The sequence below is a fragment of the Pinus tabuliformis genome, chromosome 1_2 (assembly GCF_031772625.1).
Source record: "Pinus tabuliformis cultivar Carrire ecotype Pingquan chromosome 1_2, CPIR1, whole genome shotgun sequence".
Taxonomy (NCBI): domain Eukaryota; kingdom Viridiplantae; phylum Streptophyta; class Pinopsida; order Pinales; family Pinaceae; genus Pinus; species Pinus tabuliformis.
In genome coordinates this window covers 336334140-336358379 of record NC_142298.1, presented here as the reverse complement: position 1 = coordinate 336358379, position 24240 = coordinate 336334140, and the positions used below count along the sequence as shown (strand labels likewise).

General features: G+C 38.0%; 1 protein-coding gene across 1 annotated transcript; it reads right to left on the bottom strand.

Annotated features, from left to right (window-relative positions):
• Positions 1–21256: 21256 nt before the first annotated feature.
• LOC149205749 (uncharacterized) lies at positions 21257–22438 on the bottom strand. Its single transcript, XM_089397495.1, has one exon. The coding sequence runs from the start codon at positions 22436–22438 to the stop codon at positions 21257–21259; it is 1182 nt and encodes a 393-aa protein (XP_089253621.1).
• Positions 22439–24240: the final 1802 nt, after the last annotated feature.

The window sequence follows — 24240 nt, the reverse complement described above, 5'->3', positions numbered from 1 at the left end:
TCAACAACACTGCTGCAAATTTGATTTCCACCAGCTCCAAACTCAACCGCCTCCGATCTGGAATTCGTGAGAACACAATATTTCTCGTACAGAGATTGACTGTATGGGCATTCACCGGATATCTCACCTTCCAAAAGAAGGATGAATCCAGAGGCTACCTGGCCCGATTACAGACTCTGCCTAAAGAAATAGAATGTAAAAACTTCCTGAATAGTAGATCTGATGATCAATCCTCGCTTGATATCCTGTAAAAATCTCTTCTACAAATCAAGCAGCTCCGATACCATGTAGAAATTTTGAATAATTTAACACATACACAATACACAAGCTCCTCTACGTTGATCATCAATATAGCAGCATCAATAACAATAAAACATCAAGAGCATTCACACATTAACACAGTATGTATCCCGGGGAAAGCATCTCGCTAAAAACCCCAACTATTTGTATATTAATGATTGAGTCATGTAATATTACACAGCATAATACTTCTCACAAGTATCTCCACCTCTGTTACACACAATACAGCTAAGATCTGATCTCCAAATCTCTTCCACTGCTTGCCTGCCTCCACTGCTCAATACCTGCTCAAGAACTGATGAGAATGGCTCACCAAACTCATTTTTCACCTGCAAAATAGTCACTCACACTTTGTTGGACGTGAGCACAAGCTATAATGTGGGCCAATACGTGAGCAAACTCATTGGCATACTCAATCCCTTGATTGTGCAAGATCTGGTGCACAACTATAGTCACAACTGATAGCAATCTGATTCTCTACCACCTGTCCCTGTTGAACTGAACATGCACTGACATGCAACTGAGTTAACTGATGTATTCATTAGTTGTATTATGAGTTAATAACTTGTGAATTAATTAATAACTAATTCAACCAACTCATCTCTAGTCTATTTGCCAGTTAGACTAAATACAACCAGTTTAACAAAGCTAAACTGAACACAACTCCATCAACTCCACAATCAACTCCACCAAACTCAACTGATTGAGTTCTAACTGAAGTCATGCATGCAAAAACTCAACTGACTCATAAGAAAAGCGTATTTCCTTCTGACATCTGCATGTGCCACCTCTGTAGCTCAAACTGAAGTGCTCCAAGAGAATAAGATTAAGTTTATAGTCCAAATATTATTGTGAGATAATAATATTTGACTTTTCTATTTTTGACAGCCAGTCTAAAAATAGACTTTGATCACTCACACTGTGATCACTCACACTTTCATCAAAAATAGAAGTCCATCTATTTTTTCCCAACTTGATCAATCATCCATAAACAGCAACCTGCAATCCATAGACATGATCCATATGTCTAAAAATAGACATAGTCTAAAAATAGACTTGCGCCAAAAATAGCCTGCGGGCCCACTTAGTGAAGGCGACTCTTTTCACTAAGCTCCATCATCTTGTTGCAATCTCAACATGGCCAATTTATGGGTAGATAATGAGAGATTGATGCTAGAACAAGAAAAGATTATAAAAAGCTTATCTGATAGACAAAATAATCGGCCACTAGTTCGTACCCCTGAATGTAGGAACATGTCAAGGGAGCCAGAATTCCGGACAGAAGATTGGGAAACTGGGGGTGGTGAGGAGAATCGTGAAGAAGAGTTTGATAGTGTATCCAACCACCGAACCCAGAAAAAACAGAAAGTGGAACTCTAGGGGGAGTTTTGAAAGATAAAGCCCCCACTTTTTGATGGAGAGCAGGAAGAAGCAGCAGAAGCATGGCTCATAAATATGAACAAATACTTCCAGCTGTACGAGTATGACCATAACCTGAAGGCTCGTTTAGCCATTTTCCAACTGCAAGGAAAGGCCAGATTGTGGTGGGAGGAAGTAAATACTGTTCATGGAATGCATGAACAAAGTATAGCTTGGGAGAAATTCCAGATATATTTTAAAGAAAAGTACCTAACAGAAAGATTTTATGATGAGAAATCTATAGAGTTTCATGATCTCCGACTAGGAAAATTGAGCATGGATGAATTTATAACAAAGTTCACCTCGTTGCTTCATTATGTGCCCTACATACATGAAGAAAAAGCAAAGGTGCAATGATTCATGAACAACTTACCTTTATTTATGAAAGAACGACTAGAATTTAACAACCCAAAGACCATGGACGAAGTGATCAGCAAAGCACGAATTTGCTATCAGCAGAAAAGACCAAAAGGGGACATGAGCAAGAAATGGAATGACAAAAAGATAAATAAATCTGTTCATGGACATAAAGGAAATAGAGGCTCAGGTGGCAAGGGAATTTTCAAGGGACAGACTAATAGAAACTTCAATAAAAATCCACCCAGATTTAAGGTACCAGGAGAAGCAAAAACTAATGAGCAACTAGGCAAAATTGAAGTTACCTTGGCCGCAAGGCCCCCTGTACAATGTTTGGCATGTAGAGGGCCGCACTATGTCAAAAATTGCCCACAGCGTAGGGGAACTGACCGAATATCTCAGCTACTAGAAGCCTCTACAGTAGGGGAAATAGCAAGTAGTCTGCCCAAAATTAACGCAGCCCTGGAAGACCACTAAGTATAATTTCAGCTGACAATGGTCGAGCTTGAAAGTAAAACTTTTAACCAAACTATAGCTATTTTGATTGACCCTGGGGAAATTTTAAGTTACATTAGTCCCAAGATTGTGGAACAATGTAAGTTACAAGCAGTAAAATTTAAAAATCAAGGGTTGGTGCAATTAGCCATAGGAGCCAAAAGAAGAGTTTTGGCCAAGGTCAATAATTTCCCTTTAGAGCTAGCTGGCTAGTCCATCCAGGCAGATTTGAATATACTACCCTTAGGATCATATGATATCCTTATTGGTATGGACTGGTTGGAAAAGCACTGGTCCCTTATTAACTGCAAAACTAAAACCATTAATTTCCTAGATGATAAGGGGGAAAGACAAGAAATATCGGGCATTCAGAAGCCTCTGCAAATAAGACCCGTAACAACTTCCCAACTAGAAAAATGCATTAGAAAAGGTTGTCAAATTTTTTCCATTCAAGTAGGTTATGTTGACCCTAAGGAGAAATCCGTTGTGTTAGAAGATATACCAGTAATACAAAACTTTCTTGATGTTTTCCCTGAGGAAATTCCAGGTTTACCCCCAAAAAGGGACATAGATTTTACCATTGAGCTAATTCTGGGAGCTGCCCTAGTCTCCCAAGCCCCTTACCGTATGGGTATTCCTGAACTGACAGAATTAAAAATGCAGCTGCAGGAGTTGCTAGATAAGAAGTATATACGACCCAGTGTGTCCCCTTGGGGAGCTCCAGTATTATTTGTTAAGAAAAAAGATGGAACAATGAGAATGTGCATGGACTACCATCAGTTAAACAAGCTGACCATTAAGAACAAATATCCCTTTCCCTGTATAGATGAATTGTTTGACCAGGTTAAGGGGGCAACCATTTTATTCAAGATTGACCTCTGATCAGGTTATCACCAGATCCGGATAAAGGAGGAAGATATAGCAAAAAAAACATTCAGAACTCGATATGGGCACTATGAGTTCGTGGTGCTGCCTTTTGGACTGACCAATGCCCCAACCACCTTCATGTGCCTCATGAACATCATATTCCACCAATACTTAGACAAGTTCGTGTTGATCTTTATTGAGGATATCTTGATCTACTGACGAAGCGTGGAAGAACATAAGGAACATATTCGCATTGTCCTCCAAGTTCTAAGAGAACACCAATTGTATGCTAAGTACAACAAGTGTGACTTTTTCAAGGAACAAATCCAGTGCTTGGGACATATTATCATCAAGGAAGGAATCGCGGTAGACCCTGAGAAAATAAAAATCATTATGGAGTGGTCAAATACCGAAAGATGTGGCTGACATAAGATCATTTATGGGCCTAGCTGGATATTATAGGCAGTTTGTGGAAGGTTTTTCTAGGGTAGCATACCCTATTAGCTCTCTATAAAGGAAAGGAAGAGCCTTTCGGTGGACCACTGATTGTCAAAGAAGCTTTGACCAGCTTAAGCACCTGCTCACCACTGCTCCAATTTTGAATATTGTTGATCCTAGTAAGGAATATGTAGTGTGTAGGGATGCTAGCAATGAGGGGGTAGATGGCGTACTAATGCAAGAGTGTAGGGTCATAGCTTACTAGTCAAGAAAGCTCAAGGAATACGCGCAAAAGTATTACTCATACGACTTAGAGTTAACGGCAGTAATTCATGCTTTGAAAATGTGGCGACACTACTTGTTGGGAAAAAAAATTCTGCTTTTAACAGATCATCAAAGCATAACAAGCTATTTCAAATAGCCCACACTAAATGCTAGATAAACTCGTTGCGCTAACTTCCTAAGAGAATTTGATTTTGAAATCAGGCACTTGAAGGGAAAAGAAAACCAGGTAGCGGATGCTCTAAGTCAAAAGGTAAATTGCTTATACGAGATTTCTTTAGTGAGTCCGGCACTACCTTCTATGATTAGATTCGAGAAACAACCATGCAAGATGTGGTATATAACCATTTGTGGCAGCAAACAAAAGTGGAAAATGGCCACGAATAGAAAATGGGGTACAAAGTGACTCCAAATGAGTTGTTGGTTTATAGGAAGAGACTTTATGTGCCTAACCAAAAATTGCTTAAAGAATTAATCTTGAATGAATATCAAAAAAGTCCTTAAGCGGGACACCCAGGATATCAGAAATTGATTTCTATCCTTAGGAAGGAATTATTTTGGCCTGGTATGAAGAAAGAAGTAGCAGAATACCTAGGACATTGTTTGGAATTCCAGCTCGTAAATGCAGAGCACCAGCACCCAACAGGATTGCTTCACCCACTACCCCTTCCAGAATGGAAGTGGGAGATAATATCTATTGATTTCATTACTGGACTGCCTAAAACAAAAAAGTTAAATGACTCTATCATGGTGGTGGTAGATAAGCTGAGCAAATCTGCTCATTTCATACATGTACAATCAACTTATAAAGCAGTGCAAATTGCTAACATTTTTATGCAAAATGTTTTTAAGTTGCATGGATTACCTAAGATGATCATCTCTTACCGAGATGTAAAATTTACGTCAACCTTTTGGAAGGACCTATTTGAGGGATTGGGGACCCAATTACATTTCAGTATCGCATATCATCCTCAAACGAATGGGCAGATAGAAAGAGTAAATCAAGTTGTCGAAGATATGTTGCAAGCCTATGTAATGCAACAACCATCTAAATGGGAAGACTACTTGCATCTAGTAGAATTTTCCTACAACAATGGATACCATACATCCTTACGAATGAGCCCATTTGAATTATTATACAAGCGTAAGTGCAGGACACCTCTGAGTTGGAGTGGGCCAGATGACAAACTAATGTTGGGACCAGATATGCTGGAAGAGATGGAAAATATGGTAAAACGTGTGTGACTTAGTTTAAAGGTTTCTCAAGACCGACAAAACAAATTTGCTGATCGGAAAAGGAGCTTCCGAGAGTTTCAAGTAGGGGAGCATGTGTACATTCAGGTTAAGGCCAAGAAAAGCACATTGTAAATGATCGGATGTGCTAAGTTAGCACCCCGATTCTGCAGGCCTTTCCAGATTTTAGCTCGAATCGGGCCAGTAGCATACTAGCTCCCTCTACCCAGCCACATTGATGTGCACAACATTTTTCATGTTTCTTTACTTAAGAGATATATTTATGATGCTAAACATATAATAATCTAGCAGGACATCTAGGTGAGTCGGAAAGACGAATCTCTCAAAACAATCTATTGTAGACGTACATATAAATGTATAGATATACAGATGCAGAAGTAAAAGTTAGGAGTTGAATGAATTTTCTTTTTTAGGACTGAATTCTTCTATTTTGTCAAGCAGGTCGAACCAAAAGGATAATTCATGGTAGAGACAATGGGTATACTTGATCGGGGAGAATTAATGCTGCGGAGATGAGTTATCACCCAAGTTAAAATCCAGTGGCAGCATTATGGGCCTGAAAAAGCCCCCTGGGAAGATGAGCAGACTATGAGGGAGGTCTATCCACGGTTGTTTCTCATAAAAGAACATCGGGACGATGTTCAATATTAGCGGGGGAAGATGTGATATCCCCTGTGAATGTGAATATTTATTTTTACTGCCACTAAAACAAACTGGAACTGATTTGAGTTTTTATAATTAGAAATTTTGTTTTTAAATTGATTAAAAGAAATTTAGTACTGGAATATGTTAAGGAAAGAAATTGTTTTAATTCATGAGATATATCTGTCAGAAGGGTGATGGAAATGAGTTCTCAAGAAACAGTTGGTTGGGCAGTTACCCAACCCTAACTTCTCCTATGAAAAATCCATCCCTAAAAGATCAAGAGGATGGGAGGCAGGGGCATCTGCGATCAAGGGAATGGAGGAGTAAGAAAGGAGAATTTTTGTGCTGTAGAGACAAACAGAGAAGTCATGGATAAGTCTCGTTAAGATCAGATATCTGTTGCTATTCAAGACGGAGTTTTCTTGAATAATTTACCAAGTTCAGGTACCTTGGGGGGAGACTGAAGGCGCTGGAGTGCAAGTCTCAAGGTTGGGAGGTTAAACGAGTTATAAGGTTATAGGCAGTTCAGCAAGTCAGATAAGTTTACATCTGGAATATCTTGCTTAATTATTATTAGCAATAATTTTCTTAGAATAGAATGCTAAATTACAAGCCAGACAAGTTTACATTTGGAATATCTTGCTTAATTATTATTAGCAGTAATTTTCTTAGAATAGAATGCTAAATTACAAGACAGACAAGTTTACATCTGGAATATCTTGCTTAATTATTATTAGCAGTAATTTTCTTAGAATAGAATGCTAAATTACAAACGAGACAAGTTTACATGAATATCTTGCTTGAATAATATCAACAGTAACTAATAAAATAGAATGCTAAATTACAAACCAGATAAGTTACATTTGAAACATCTTGCTTAATTACTAACATCTATAACCCTTAAACAAAATGCTAATCTCAAATATAGTCGCATATGCGAATAGTAATTAAAGAAAATTGATTCACTAAACATGTATAAAATGAAACCCCTTTAAGTTCAAGAGTTGGCAACATGAGACAAAATTTTGGGAAAGCTTAAGAGATAACACTGTGTATCTATTCAGAAGAATTCCCATATAGCAGCATAAATAATGGCCCAATACTAGTAGGAAAGAACAACATCTACGTTTCAATAAATACAGAGAACCATTTCCTTCTCAATATTAAAACAAAAACATAACTCTATTCCAATCTAGCGGAATCCCCAAATCTGGGTACAGATAAACGAAACTGGAACTAATTCTTTAGTTGGAAAGGAAGCAATCATTAGGAAATAGTAAGAAATATAGTCGCGAGGCTACAATTATCCATGAAAGGAAATATTTAAACATGGAAACCTATAGCAAAGAAACAGTGTACGAGATCAAATACATTCAAGCCAGGAAGCTAAGAAAACAGAGTATTAAATATCAGTGAGCGAAAGAGTCACTTAAAGTTATCTTCCAGTACAAACACCAAGCAAATGAGCCATAGGTTTTGCATAAGCAACAACTGTGAATCATACATTAACCAGAGATAGATACCGTCCTCAGAAATTACAGTTCAAGAGGAAAATGTCTCAGTTTTACATAATAAAACTCAGTCCAAGCCGACTTATTCATGCAATCAGTTTGAGGACAGTAGTCACCACAAAAATTAAAGAACACTACCATACATTCGAAAGGAGCAGAGATTTCGGGCCCAACCCTCATAAAACTAAAAATAACGCCCCAAAGGCTAGAGACTCGTGGTCTCATTAACAGAGAATACATGTCAACTAGCTCAACCTAGCTAAAAATTTAGAAGCTCTAAACTAGAGCAACCCTGGCTCTTGCTAACATATACATGCGACATAACGATTCATGAGACCAGGGGCACACCCTTCATTTCTTGAAAGATATACAAAACTGAGCTCATACCCGTTGAAGACCAAGCTGAGTTTCGACAACCGGAGTCAGGCCTCTCAAGTTGCACCCGCATACCTTGACAATGAGGCTAGTTAGAAAACATTGGCGACTAAATCAAACACTGCAACTCTAAATAAACAATGCCTTGATGTTGGGTTGAATTACCTGGACTGTCACAAAACACCTCCAGTACCCATGTAGCCACACCCAAAGCCATAGTAACACACTGTAGTCAAGAAGGAAGAACAATCAAGGAGCGAAAGGCCTTCTCGAGCAGCGGCGAGGATGAAAAGGCAGAAGTTGGGTTCAAAGTTTTACCATAGTGAAACCCTCTGCGCGTGGACAAGAGCAGAAACCCTCCATCGTGAGCAAGAACAACAATAAAGACATTTCTTGTATTCAACCAAGCATAATACTGCCAGCACCGGCCTCCACCATCTGATTCAACGTAGCAAGGAGAGCCCTCGGTGGGGTACAAACCTCGAAGCAACAAGGGACAACTGTTCGCCATGGAGAAGCATCCCAAGGAGGTCATCCCCTCGTCCTGGCAAGTGGCCTCCGAAAATTAAAGTCCACCATAAAGAATTTATAGTTCCTCAATACATCAAGTCTGTGGATTTTTATGACAGTACCCCGATGCGTAGAATGAGGGTTTGTATAGTTGGGATAGTCAATTAGGTGGTAGACAAAATCATTGAGAAATGTAAACCTTGCAAATCATAAACCCGCCTACAAATTAAGCTATGGTTGTAACAACGTCCCCCCAACCCCAAATGTATGGTGATGAACAAATTTCCTACCTCTTAAAAACAGACAAATATATATATATAACAAACTTACAGAAACCACCTCACCAAAGTATTCACTTTGTAGATAATGCGGAGATATTTTTGCCAAAATTCTAATGCTAGTTTGTTTTCACTCATTCAGGGTTACTATATATGAGAAATTTTCCATTTGGTCTAAATAACGGGGATTTCCCATAAATAACGGGAAGATTATGTGGGCGTGCTTTTTACATCGTTATGCTGTAAAATTTACTTTCTATGGATATGGTGAATTAATTTACTTTCTATGGATATGATGAGTTAAATTAACTTTCAGTGTTCTTACCAGAAACTCAAATTTATAAGAATAATAGTTTTCAATTTTATGTTATAATAATATGTAATATAAGAAATTAATAAAAATAATTTACAATGAAACTGGGATACATCAATAGTCAACATTGCTATCACTCGTAAAAAAATAATTTACAATATAATTTTTTATTATTTATATTTAATTTAATTTTTGAAATATTTGTTATATTATTAATTTATTGTTTTTTTAAAGTAATTATTATGATTTAGATTTTTTTTAAATATACTAATAAAAAGTTGAAGGATTCTAATTATTTTATTATTTCTAAAATCTAAGTTTTAATAAAACATTGTTATTATAAGATTTTTTGAATTTTTTTACCCAAATTTTTGTACCTCGGTATACTTCTTTAAAAAAATCATTATAAAAAAAAATCCAAATTTCCTATCTATATTTATTAAGAATGAATGTCAATTATTTCTCAAAATTTTGATTAATTTTATTATTCTCAAGACATAGGAAAAATCCAAATTTCCCCGCTTCTCTATATTTATTAAAATATAATTTACCAAATTTGAGGACGGCTATAAAAAGAATTACTAATGGTAATCAACGTCATCATGTGTAAACTACATGTACACTCCGAGTTTAAACTCAAATATAATTGTTTTAACATTAAATTATATATTTTCAAATTTAATTTTGGCTGACTTTATATATTCAAGTTTAAATCTAAAATTAATTTTCATAGAATTGTTGTCGGAAAGGATTCCCACATCTTTTATGGACAAAAAAATATTTTAAAGTATAAAAGCTTTGGTTAATTTATTTATTGTTTAATATATGGTATTTTAAACTAAAAGAAATTATTTGTGAAATCTATATGGAATTAAATTTTGAAAAGCAATCAGGTGTGAGGGTAGTATAATTGGTGATAATTATGAAAGTAATATAATTGATGATAATTATAAAAATGAAGTATTATGTTTTAAAATTTTTAAATTTAAAAACAAAGTATTATATTTCAAAAAATTTATAGTTTAAATTTCTCATTACTAATAAAAAAATTCTTCTAATATAATATAGAAAATAAAATAATAAAAATAATTGTAATACAATTAATTTAAATACTTTCTCAAAATTTTCTTTATCATAAATTATTAATTTAAATTCACTATATAATTATGATACATTATCAAATCACTCACCATAAATTATTTGCTCAAATCCACTTATAACTGCCCCTTAAAGAAAACAGATACCTCTAATATAATATAAAAAATAAAAATAGATTCCTCGAACAAAATATAAAAGATAAAAATAGATTCCTCTAATATAATATAAAAAATAAAAATAAAAAATATAGATTCCTATAATATAACATAAAAAATAAAAATAGATTCCTCTAATAAAATATAAGAAATAAAAATAGATTCATCTAATATAATATAAAAAATAAAAAATAAAAAAATTGTAATACAATTAATTTAAATATTTAGCCAAAATTTTCTTTACCATAAATTATTAATTTAAATTCACTTTATAATTATGATACATTATCAAATCACTCTTTACCATAAATTATTAGCTCAAATCCACTTTATTATGGCCCCTTAAAGAAAACAAAAACTCCAAATTTCTCAATCGTTTCTATATTTATCGAAATAATAATTTACTATTTAACAAACATCCAAATATAACAAAACAAACATCCAAATATAAAAATGGCTACATTTTTTTTTAACATATTCAACGTCATCATTCATAGTTAAACTACATGCATATTAATACACACAGAAATATTTTTTATTAATATCTAGAATATAATACAGTTGTAATTTAATTGTCAAGTAAATTTTAAGCTTTAAAATTTTTTGATAACATTGTTTAAAAATAAAATTTTAGATTAATGATAAATAAATATATATTATTAATACAATTAAATTAAAAATATTAATGTGGTTGATATAGCTGAAGATTTTATAAATATAATTAAAAAATTATTGTAACACTAAGATCAACCATGTATAAAAAAGTTATGGATATATTTTAACTTAAGATTTTTTTTTATAAATGAATGTTATAAATAATAACTAGAAACTTATCATAAAGAAACTTATTAGAATTGGAATAATCTCAAATCCTTAGGAAATTGGTGGGTGAGAGTCATGAATATAAATTTATTAAATTTATTAAAAGTAATGGACCATTTTGTTAAATAAAAATTGCTTATATATAAATTAATGTTATAAATAATAATGAGGAACTCATCATGGAGGAACTTATTAGAATTGGAATAATGTTAGATCTTAGAATTTTTTGATCCATATTGCAAGTGAGGATGGGAGCGGTCTATGAAGGCCAGGAATTGCTTGGAATTTGTCATATATAATTTTTTATTTTTTTATTTTTTATTATTATTTTTATTTATTTATTCTTTTTTTTTACAGTTTGTAAATGTATTATTTTTACATACTCCAACGTTGTTTATTTCACATCCTATCCACTTATGCATAATCCCATACATTTATGAAGTTGGTAACTCAGCAATAAATTAGGCAGGCTCTGCTACAGTGCGAATCAATCTACGTCGTTGTTTGGTATGGAAGTTCGGGTTATAGATCTCTGACCGTAGGCTAGTTGTTAAATTGAAATGTTAGTTAAATATCTGCACTGCTCACTGTACGTGGCATGTGCAGTCCTGACCAGCCCGGCTACTGCCTCGGGATTCCCTTGGGATCAACAGTGTTGGAGCTTGCTTGGCGATCCAACGGCTGTAGATGGCTTGATCTTCATTCACAATACTTGGTCTCAATTCGGAAATTCATTCTTCCACCATTTCTCTTGGTCCGCCGCTCGGTTGTTGCTTTCGTTCATGGTCTTTGCTCCATGCTTCGAACTAGGTTTCTATGGTGACGGTGAAGGGTGCTAAGAACGCCACACCTTTGTCTTCGCCCTCCGGATCTAGTCACTGGTAAGTCTTTAGTTGTGTAGACTGTTTATGCCAATTTCTTTACGCAACAATGGTTTGATCCTGCCCTCATGCATTCAGAGTTTTTTTTTTTTTTTATGTCCTGTGACTACTTCAGATATCTAACCTACTTTCCGTGGTCTCATGCAGGATCCTCTCCACTCCATTTTCGAGCTTGGTTCCGAATGGAAACAAAGTCCTCTAGAAGTGGGATTAACTCCATATTCCACCGGGTATGAGGGTTTCCGCCCTGGTTGTGGTCATATAGATGTAGCTTTATTAATTTCTCTTGCGAAAGGGACCTTACACCTGATATTTGCTACTGTTTATGTAGTGTAGAGTTCTGGTTTTTAGCTCGCCCATCGAGACTCTGTTACTCATGTACTATATATTTTCTTTTTCAAGTAAAGGATTCTAACTTCGAGGGTTTTTACCTCTGAAGTATTTTGAGCCACACTGGCCTATTTGTAAATACATTAAGCTGTCCTATAGCATGTCCTATTTTCTTGTATTTATTTTTCATTAAAAGTGTTGGAAGTCGTGTGCTAATGTAATCCGGTTTATTGGGTAATTTTTGTAAATCTAGTACATCTGGAAGGTCTCCTTCTTGAGTTATATTTACCGTAAGGTTTTTGTGTTGTTTCTAAACATGATTATCATATATTTTGCTATATTCTACAGCTCTTCAGCTTTGCTATACCGCAGAGTTCCATGCGGTGCCAATATATATATGTTTCACGTCTATTGTTTCTTTGTCTCTTCAATTTGTTATTATACAGAAATTACATGCGTTGTTTCCAAGTAAATATTGTCTTTCGACTCGTTTGTTCGTTACAATCTTCTTGCTACGCATTTCAGCAGAGGTGGAGTTTATAATTTTTTTGTTTAATTTGGTCAATGAATTCGGCAGTATAGCCATTGTTAATTCTTGTTTGTAACTCCGACTAGACAGTATAGCCATTAGTCGAATACTTGTCCGGCGATTAACTAAATTATCTCTGATGAGGGTTTGAACAATGGCATGTTAATTTGGGGTTTTGGGTTTTCAATTGGAATTTAGGAAGCCCTTTCACCCGAGAACGGGGTCGACCATCAATACGGGTCTTCCTTCTATAATTTAAGTGTAATCCAATTTCTGATGTAGCAAGCTTTTAAATTTAGACCGAAAACCATACACCTAGCGTTCTGGTACACTTTGTGTTTGTAATTCCTTTCTCACAGTAAGCAAGTTTAGCTAACTACAGTAGGGTTAAATAGAGCTCAGACTCTTAGGCTTTTCCCTTGTTCACTACGATTGTTCTTTTCTTAAAAAGAATTCTGATTAGGACCAAAACTTGTTACTTCTGAATTTGTCATACCATAATCATTCTCGTTGGAGTCGGTTTGTTGCCAAACCGATTGCACTTCATCATATGCCAGAATGTTAGGCGTGCTAAGCTTACAAAGTCTCATTAATTAAGTCTTTTATTTCTAGTAAACATTTCCTACATCACTACCCCGGCAAGGCCCCTTTTTTTTCCAGGAAAAGGTTCGTCTTCAGTTGCCTACTCTTTTCCTTCCCTATTTCACAATTCCACACTTCCTCTACAGTGCTCTGCTCATATCAAATTAGAGTAAAGGAGTGATTCTATATGTATATATTTTGTTTCTATTAACTGTACAGTTTTCTGTTAAGACGACCCTTACAGTATTCTTTTTTTTTTTTTACAGAAAATAACATGGGCACCTAGTAAGAGTCACTTCCACAATTGGCTCAAGTTTTAGATAATATATCATAACAGTGAAAACACTTAATATAGTTTACTTCTTTAATACTTTTAAATGATTTCTAAGCGGTTCAACCCACTTACCTGTGCCACTGTAACTTGAGAACACTTGAGAAGCCGAGATTACCTCTGTTCATCTGCTTCCAGTCTACCACCCGTCCTTGAGATTCATCTTTCGAGACTAGAATCTCCCCCCCTAGCTTTCTTGCAGGACCACTGTCCGCAGCAAGGTGCTTGCACTTAGTGCTTGGATATCTGGTCATCACCAGACTTAGCCATTTTTCTCTTTTTCTTTTCCTTCTTCTGCCTGTCCCCACAACACAGACTTTTCCCCCTTTCCCTCTTTTCCTCTGGAAGCCCTTCCAGTTAGGGAAAGCAGTTAGGTTTGGAATCATAGCAACTGTCTTGCCTCCAACTTCTTCCTTGAGAAGTTGCCAGCTCTTAAAGAAACATTTCTCAATTTTTTTAAAAGAAAATATTATTAAATTCAAATAGATAATAATATCAAATTCAGTTTGTCATTTACCACAATAAAGTCAAATATTTACATTTATCCTGGGGCATTACATCTCCCCCTCCTGAAATTAGACATCGTCTCGATGTCTTTCGGCCATGAACAACCCTGGATAAGATTTTTTCATGAGCTCTTCATCTTCCCAGGTAGCCTCATCAGGCCCAAAGTGCTGCCACTACACCTTAACTTGGGTAATAGCTCACTTCCGCAGCATTACTTCTCTCTGGTCGAGGATGTTTAGCAGCTCAACCAAGATTTCTCCTTCCGGTTCGACCTGAAACATGCAACATCTTAAATTAGTTTTTTTTAAAGAAACTCATTCTGTTTGTTCTACCAGAGTTTTTTTTTACCTATATATCCTGCCAGCGAATTACATGCTTAGGATCATAAAAATATTTTTTTAATACGAAAACATGGAAGACGTTATGGACCCGTATATGACTTGGCAGAGCAAGTTGGTAAGCTACCAGCCCAATTCTTGCTAAGACCTGAAAGGGTCCACAAAATCGGGGTGCCAACTTAGCGCACCCACTCCATTGTAATGTGCTCTTTTTTGCTCGAATTCTCACATATACATGATCACCAACTTGATATTCTATAAATTTCCTCTTCCGGTCAGCAAAGTTCTTTTGCCTATCCTGAGCTGCCTTTAAATTAACTCGCACTTTCTTAACCATTTCTACCATTTCCTCAAGCATGTCGGGTCCCAAAATTAATCTGTCTTCCGGTCCACCCCAGCTTGAGGGCGTGCGGCACTTCCACCCATACAATACTTCAAATGGGCTCATTTGCAATGGTGTATGATAGCCATTATTATATCCAAACTCGAAGAAGTGCAGATAATCTTCCCACTTAGTCAATTGTTGCATTACATATGACCATAACATGTCTTCCACCACTTGGTTCACCCATTCTGTTTGTCCGTCAGTTTGAGGGTGATACGTTGTACTGAAATTCAACTGAGTTTCTAATTCTTCAAACAATGTCTTCCAAAAAACCGAGGTAAATTTTACATCACGGTCTGAAATTATTGTTTTAGGTAACCCATGCAGCCTAAATATGTTCTGCATGAAGATGTGGGCAATCTGCATAGCTCTATAGGTAGATTGCACAGGTATAAAATGTGTCGATTTAGTTAATTTGTCCACCACCACCATGATGGAATCGTTATTTTTCTTTGTCTTGGGCAAACCTGTTATGAAGTCCATGGAGATGGTTTCCCACTTCCATTCTGGAATAGATAATGGTTGTAACAACCCCGCAGGATGTTGATGCTCCGCCTTAATTTGTTGGCACTCCAGATAACATGCCAGGTACTCAACCACATCCTTCTTCATACTTGGCCAATAATATTCCTTCCGGAGTGTTGTTATCATTTTCTGATATCTTGGGTGTCCAGCATAGTGACTTTTATGAAATTCCTCCAAAATCAAGTTTTTAATGTTGTTTTGATAGGGCACATACAACCTCCCCTGATAATACAACATTCCAGCAGTACCTAAAGCATAACCCTGCTATTTTTTCTTGCTGGTGGGGTGTTGTACTTGTTGTTTTATTTATTGATATATCGTATCTTGATCTGCTGCCTTTTTAATCATCTCTTCGAAGGGGCTTTTCCATTCGCTGCAAGAAATCTCATATAAACATTGTAATTTCCGACTTAAAGCGTCCGCCACCCGATTCTCTTTCCCTTTCAAATGCTTGATCTCGAAATCAAAACCACCTAGGAAATCCACCCACCGTGCTTGCCTAGCATTTAAGGTGGGCTGGCTAAAATAATTGGTTAGACTATGGTGGTCGGTCAATAATAAAAATTTCTTTCCCATAAGGTAATGTCGCCACATTTTCAAGGCATGAATGACAGCTGCCAACTTTAGATCATAAACAGAATATTTTGGTTCATGTTCTTTTAGTTTACTTGACTCGTAAGCAATTACCTTCCCTTCTTGCATCAACAAACCTCCTAGTCCTTCTTTGCTTGCGTCAATGCACGCCACATAATCTTTGTTAGGATCAGCTATGCTTAGAATGGGTGTGGTGGTGAGCAGATGCTTAAGCTGCTCAAAACTTTTCTGGCATTCTGGGGTCCACCTAAAAGTTATTCCCTTTTTCTGTAAGGAAGTAATAGGATATGCTACTCTCGAGAATCCTTTTACAAACCGTCTGTAATAACCTGCCAATCCCATGAAGGATCGGATGTCTCCCACATCCTTTGGTATAGGCGATTCCATTATGGTCCTTATTTTTTTTGGGGTCCACCGCGATCCCTTCTTTTGTGATTATATGTCCCAAGTATTGTATCTGTTCCTTAAAGAAGTCACACTTGCTGAACTTGGAATATAACTGGTGTTCTCAGAGGGTTTGCAGTACCAATCTGAGGTGCTCCTTGTGCTCTTCCACAGTTCGGGAATATATTAGTATATCATCAATAAAAATCAGCACAAACCTATCCAAACATTGATGAAATATGTTGTTCATTAAACACATAAAAGTCGCGGGAGCATTGGTTAACTAAAAGGGTAGCACCACAAACTCATAATGTCCATACCTTGTTCTAAAAGCAGTCTTAGCTATGTCTTCCTCCTTAATCCTGATTTGGTGATACCCTGATCGCAAATCGATCTTGGAAAATACTGTTGCTCCTTTCACTTGATCAAAAAGTTCATCAATCCAGGGTAGAGGGTACTTGTTTTTTATTTTCAATTTATTCGACTGACGATAATCTATACACATGCAGAGGGTTACATCGTTTTTCTTAACGAACAATACCGGAGCTCCCCAGGGAGACACATTGGGGCGAATGTAGTTTTTGTCTAACAGTTCCTGTAACTGCATTTTTAACTTTGTCAATTCGGGTGTGCTCATTCTATAAGGTGCTCGAGATATTGGGGCTACCCTTGGCACAAATTCGATAGTAAAGTTTATATGTCTCTTAGGTGGCAGTCTGGGAATCTCCTTCGGAAACACATCAGCAAATTCTTGTATCAAAGGAATGTTGTCCAATGTGGCTGTTTTATCTTTTGAGTTAGCATAGCCCACTTGGATGGCATAAATTTGACATCCCTTCCTAATGCATTTTGCTAGATGGGAGGCAATTTTTGGCTAAATCTGCACTGGCCGCTTAATCCCCTGCATCTCTTGCCTTGCTCCAAGCTCATCCTTGTAATAGATAGTCTTTGTTTTACAGTTGACTATGGACCAGTGTTTTTCTAACAAATCCATACCAATTAGGACATCATACGAACCAAAGGGAAGCACATTTAAATCTGCCATCACTGGCTATCCTGCTATCTTTAAGGGGCAGTTATTGACCTTAGCAAGTACTCGTCTCCTTGCCCCTATAGCCAGCTGTACTGGTCAAGGGTTCTTAAATTTAAGAGGTTGCAATTTACAATGCTCCACAATCTTAGGGCTAATATAACTTAATGTGGCTCTAGGATCAATTAAAACAGTGGCAGTAAGGTCTGAAATTTTACCTTCGAATTCCACCATGGTCGGTTGGTACTCCGCCTGACGATCTTCTAGGGTAGCATTAATCCTTGGTAGACTACGTCCTACATCACCGACTGTCGATGCTTCATGGATATGGGAAACCTGTTCGGTTCCCTTCCGTTGAGGACAGTTTTTAACGTAATGAGGTCCACCGCAGCCCCAACACTGCACTGGAGGCCTTGCTGTCCCTTCACTGTCTAACTTTCTAGGTTGTTCACTGATTCTAGACTCATTGGTTGGCTTTGACCTGAGTGAATTTTTCTGTAAATTTCTACTGTTTTTCCCTTTGGCAAAACCCTTGTTACCTCCACCTCGATTCCTTTATTATTCCTGGCCAATTTGTTGTTTCTCTTATCAGTCCATCTTTTATCCAAAATTTCTCCCTTCTGTTTACTTTGCTGGTAACAAATCCTAGATTTACGTATTACTTCGTCCATTGTCTTTGGATTGTCAAACTTAATCATTTCCCTCATATTCAAGGGTAAACTACTGACAAACCTCTGTACTTTAGCCTTTTCCTCTCTAATATAAGGCACATAACGAAGCAATGAAGTAAAACGAGTGATAAATTCATCCATGGTTTGCTGTCCCAGTTGCAAGTCATGGAATTCTCTCGCTTTTTCATCATAGAAGCATTTTGTCAAGTACCTTTCCTTAAAATATTTTTGAAAATTTTCCCAGGTAATATTCTGCTCACTTACTCCTCTAACAATCTTAACTTCCTCCCACCACAGGGTGGCTTTCCCTTGTAATTGGAAAATGGCTAACCGTGCCTTGAGGTTGTGATCGTATTCATATAGCTGGAAGTATTTGTTCATATTAATCAACCAAGCCTCGGTTTCTTCCTCCAGTTCCCCATCAAAGTGTGGTGGTTTTATCTTACGAAATTCCCCTTGCAGTTCTACCCATTGCCTTTTTGATGTCTGTTGCTCGGAAGTGTTATCAGATCGTTCTTCCCGTTCTTCATCCCTTCCTTCTGACTCTTCTTGTTTTGTGTGGTGATTCTGTTCCTCTGTCACCCTTTGCTGCTCAGCACTGGGATTCAACAGTCGCTGATTCTTCTTGTCTGATAGGCTCTTTATAATCCTTTCCTGTTCCATGGTTAACCTCGCGTTATCCTTCCGTAATTGGGCCATTTCATTTTTCAACTCCTGTATTGTCTCTAGTATTGCAAGGTTCGTATTGCGAGCCTCCTCTCCAAGTTGTACCCATAACTTTGGGTTATTTCTAGGGCTTGTTGCAGGTCCCTGACTCGCTACAAACCTATGTGGTACGCTGCCTGCCCTTCTCATGTTGGTTGCCTTCTGTTTTTCCTGGTCTTAGCCTAAGAATAGAAACAGAAGAAGGGTTAACACATTAACGATTTTTCCTTTGAATATAAATAGAATTGAAAAATAAAAATATATAATGAATTCACTTCAGTTGTTTATTTCCCAGAGGCCACAGTTTTTGAAACTTAGCTCTGATACCACTTGTCATATACCCAGATTTTTTTATTTTTTTTTTATTTTTTTTATTTTATTTTTTAATTTTTTTTTTACGTTTTGTAAACGTATTATTTTTACATACTCCAATGTTGTTTATTACACATCCCATCCACATATGCATAATCCCATACATTTATGAAGTTGGTAACTCGGCATTAAATTAGGCAGGCTTTGCTGACAGTGCGAATCGATCTACGTCGTTGTTTGGTATAGAAGTTCAGGTTATATATCTCTGACCGTCGGCTAGCCGCTTTGATTTTTGTTAAATCGAAATGTCAATTAAATATCTGCACTGCTCACTGTACGTGGCATGTGCAGTCCTGACCAGCCCGGCTACTACCTCAGGATTCCCTTGAGATCAACGGTGTTGGAGCTTGCTTGGCGATCCAACGATTGTAGATGGCTCGATCTTCATGCACAATACTTCATTCACAATACTTGGTCTCAATTCAGAAATTCATTCTTCCGCCATTTCTCTTGGTCCGCCACTCGGTTGCTGCGTTCGTTCATGGTCTTTGCTCCATTCTTCGAACCAGGTTTCTATGGTGACGATGAAGGGTGCTCAGAACACCACACCTTTGTCTTCACCCTCAGGATCTGGTCACTGGTAAGTCTTTAGTTGTGTAGACTGTTTATGCCAATTTCTTTTGTGTAGACTGTTTATGCCCAGGGAGTGTTAGGAGTAGAGAGCCATCTCCACCAAATTTTGGCTCCCATGACTTAGTTGCTATGCGACGGATCCCTTAGACCAATGCCCTCAGCCATCTTCAGAAGATAGACTTTATCCCATTTGAGAAGAGCCCATTTACGAGTGGGGCCAGAGCTGCCCCATAAGAAGTTGCGTTGGAGCTTCTTGATTTCCTTGAGAACCCATTTGGGAGCAGCCAAGATAGAAAAAGGTAAAGCGACATGGAATGAAGAACAAATTTAATAAGTACTAATCTACTGGCCATATTAAGAGCCCTGTGAGTCCAAAGAAAGAGACGAGCCTCTAGCTTTTCTAAGAGGATTTTCCAGGAGGAGTGCTTAAGAGCCGAGGCAGTTAGAGGCGCTCCCAGATATTTGGAAGGAAGAACGGCAATGGTGAAGCCAAGAATACGCGCTATGGAATTTTGGGTGATTACAGGAGTATTGAAGAAGAAAATTTGAGACTTGACTTTATTAACATTGGCTCCAGAGGCTTCGGAAAAGTCCGACAGGAGAGCTTTGAGTTGACGGGCTTCCTGAACAGATGGATGGCCGAAAAGCATGTTGTCATCAACAAATTGTTGGTGAGAGTACGTGGGGGAGTTGAGAAAGGATAAGCCTTTGAGCAGCTGAGAATGCAGGGCTGATTTGATGCTATGACCCAGTCCCTCTGCCATAATGACAAAAAGGAAGGGAGAGAGGGGATCTCCCTGCCTGATACCCCTGGAGGGACGAAAGGTGGGCGAAGGTATGCCATTGATGAGCACCGAAAAGAAAGAAGAAGATAACAAACTCATAATCCACCTAACCCAAGGAGGAGCAAAGCCAAAAGCAGTTAAAATTTTCTGAATGTAAATCCAACTTAAGCTATCAAAAGCCTTGGATAAGTCAATTTTGAGCAGCATACCTGGTTTCTTGGATTGCTTCAGTGAATGGATTATTTCATGAGTTAAAATAATTCCATCCATTATCTGCCGGCCTTCTACATAGCCAGATTGCTCAGGCGAGATGATGAGAGGAAGCAGTAATTTCAGTCTGGAGGCAATAATTTTGGATACAATTTTATAAATAATATTGCATAGAGCGATAGGTCTATACTTATCAGGTGTGCTGGGCTCCGCTTCCTTGGGAATCAGCGCAATGAAAGTGGCATTCAACCCAGGGTACATCCATCTTAGTGTACGCGATTCCTCCATTACTTGCCAAACCTCCAGTTTGATCAGGTCCCAAAAGTTGTGAAAAAAGTTGGAGGTAAATCCATCTGGACCCGGCGCTTTGCCAGCTTTCAATTGATGCACTGCAATTTCAACTTCCTAAAGGTCTATGGGTCGGAGAAGGAGTTGATTATGCTCCTCTGTGATTAGTTTGGGAATGTTCCTCAGGATTTTGTCAATAGCAGGCGTTCTATCGATATTTGGCTCTTGATGTGCTTGCTTGAAATAATTGAGGAATTCACTTTCAATACCTTCATGCGTTTCAATCCTTGCTCCCTGCTCATTTTGAATGTGGGATATGTTGTTGTTCATTCTGCGCTGAACGGTGGTTCTGTGAAAAAACTTTGTATTTTTTTCTCCATCCTTCAACCACTTTATTCTTGATTTCTGTCGCCATAGAGTTTCCTCCTGTTTTTCTCTTGCTAAGATTTGTGCTTCAAGAATTTGTTCCTGTTTTGTCAGGTCCTCAGATCGTCCTTCGATTATGATCTTCTGCTGCAAATTCTTCATGTCTTGATTGAGGGCATTCTGAGCTTGAAAGATGTTACCAAAAGAAGTGTGGTTCCAGTGTTTGATTTTGCCTTTGAGGTGCTTGAGCTTCTGCTGGAACTGAGACATCCTGGAGCCATTAGAAGGGGTAAAATTGCTCCATGTTGAATTGACTAACTTATTGAAGTCTGGATGAGACATCCAGAAGGCTTCAAAATGAAATGGCCGCCGAATGTTGTGACCGGGGCGGTTCCATTGAAGGGTTATAGGCCAGTGATCGGAACCCGATATCGGCAAGATAGAAGCTACAAATTCTCCACCCAAGTGAATTGCGTTATCTGATAATAGGAATCTGTCAAGGCGTGAAGCAATCTGATGCGATCCTTCTCTTTTGTTATTCCATGTAAACAAACCATTGTTAGAGGGGATATCAATAAGCCAGTTATTCTGAATGAAGTCTTTTAGGTGATTCCCATCTCTGTTACCTCTGTTTCTCCCTCCTTTTTTTTCTTCCAGCCTTGCAATCATGTTGAAGTCGCCTCCAGAAATCCATAGAGGGTGCAGCCTATTTGTGTTGAGCTCCGATAGGGTGTCCAGGATTTCAACTTTGTGCATAGTTTCCTGAGGGAAATACACATTAGTCATATGACCATAAATGTTAGTGCCATTTATGTGAAATATTGCTTGGATGAAGTTCTTGTTTGCATGTATATTGTTGAGCAGGATAGTGCGCACGTCCCATAGAATTGTAGGGCCGCCAGACGCCCCTTGAGCATCTACAGCTGTTACCATCCCACCTGGCCAAGCTTTCAATGCAATTTTTTCTAGAACTGTCGAGTTGCATTTTGTTTCTTGCAAGAAAAGGATCTGAGGTTTTTCCTGCATGATCATGTTTTTGAGTAGTCTACCTTTCCTTGGGCTATTGAGCCCTCTAATGTTCCATGAGATCAACTTCATTGGGAAGAGTTGGGGTTGATGTTGAAGTACTTAGTTAGCTTAGCGTATCTGCCAGACTCTACTAACACTTCTCCTATTCTGATAGTTCTTTGTAGAGTGGTTTTCCTCCCATGCTTTTTGTTGTCTTTGGTAATAAACTTTCCATCCCAGGAACTTCCAATCTGGACACCAAGAGAGTGATTCTTTTGTGCTCGCGTTAAGACCTCCACCAGGTTGTCTACTTGCCGATCTGGGATTTTATCAAAATTCCTTGTTTTGCATGCCTGCTCTAGGCCTAAGATATCAAGTTCGCCAATGTCTATGTTCTCAGGATCTTCCTCCATATATTGGGATTCTTGTAAGTCTTCAGTTGTTTCAGCTGCTATCCTTGGGCTGGGTGCTGTATTATCAACCTCCATTCCTTGAAAATTCCAAGCTGGGGTTTTGATCTGGGTATGGGGGAGAGTTTTGCTAATCAGCTTCTCCTCTGGGAGCGGTAAGGCCACTTTTTGTTTATCTTTAGTGGTTTCCTTCTCAGAAAGAGAGGGATTTTCGAACTCAGGATCATCATTACTTGCCAGAGCAGCAAAGCTGTTGCTAGTTGAGGGTTTGGAGGAGCTAGCTGGATGCGTCCTGGGATTGTTTGCCGATTTCTTGTGGTTTCTTCTGCGGTTAACCACTTTGGTAAACCCATCAGGAGTAGGTTTGTCTGGGGACATCTAGGAGAGGGGTTTTCTATTTAGAGGACAGTCCCTAAATAGATGGCCCAGATCATGACATTTCCTACACCGAAACGGTACATGCTCATAATCTATCAGCTGAACCCATTCAATATCATCATGAAATAAACTTACCGCGTCCGGCAGGGCTTGATTGAGGTTCATGTAGACACAGATTCGGGCATATGATGTGTATCTGCTGATTTTTGTTTCCTCTGCCACTTTGATAAATTCACCCAGAGCATTTCCGATTTCTTGCAAGGAGTCTTCCTCCCAATATTCCACAGGAAGAGAGTAAAGTCGTATCCAAACCGGAGCCCAACTGAGATCTTCCTTGTCAAGGTTGAATCGTTCTACCCATCCTCTGAGATACAGGCCAACAGCGTTGAAGAAGTACGACCCTCCATCCAAAACCCTGTTTCGATCCTCCAAACAGTTAAATATGGCCGTGAAAAAACCTTTTGGCCCTAGTTGCAGAGTAATGTGACCCTTTGGATTCCATTTGGAGGCTATCCAGCCTCTCAGTGCTTTCTCAGTCGGCCACAGTCCGATGAACTTTCCTATTAACGCATGATCCCTCATGAACTGTATTCTGGCATTGATTCGATGGCTTGGAAATTCTACTTTTGGCCTTTGAGTGGCTACTGGCTTGCATGTGGATGAGCACACCTTGGGCTGATCCTGCTGATCCTGAGCTTTGTCCTGATGTGCACTTGTGTCCTTATTACCCTCATTCTGCACCTCTGCATTGTCGTTTTCTTCAGAATGTTGCTTTTTTCTGTCGTCCTTTGGGGGAGGCGCATCGCCCTCCCCCTGAGGGGGAATCATTGTTCCTGAGAATGTCTGCAGAAGATGTAAGGCCACAGAACGTCCTGAAACTGTCAAAGCTAACCTCAGTCAGGATGAGTCTGCCGTAGCAGGGTTTACAGAAACCCTAGA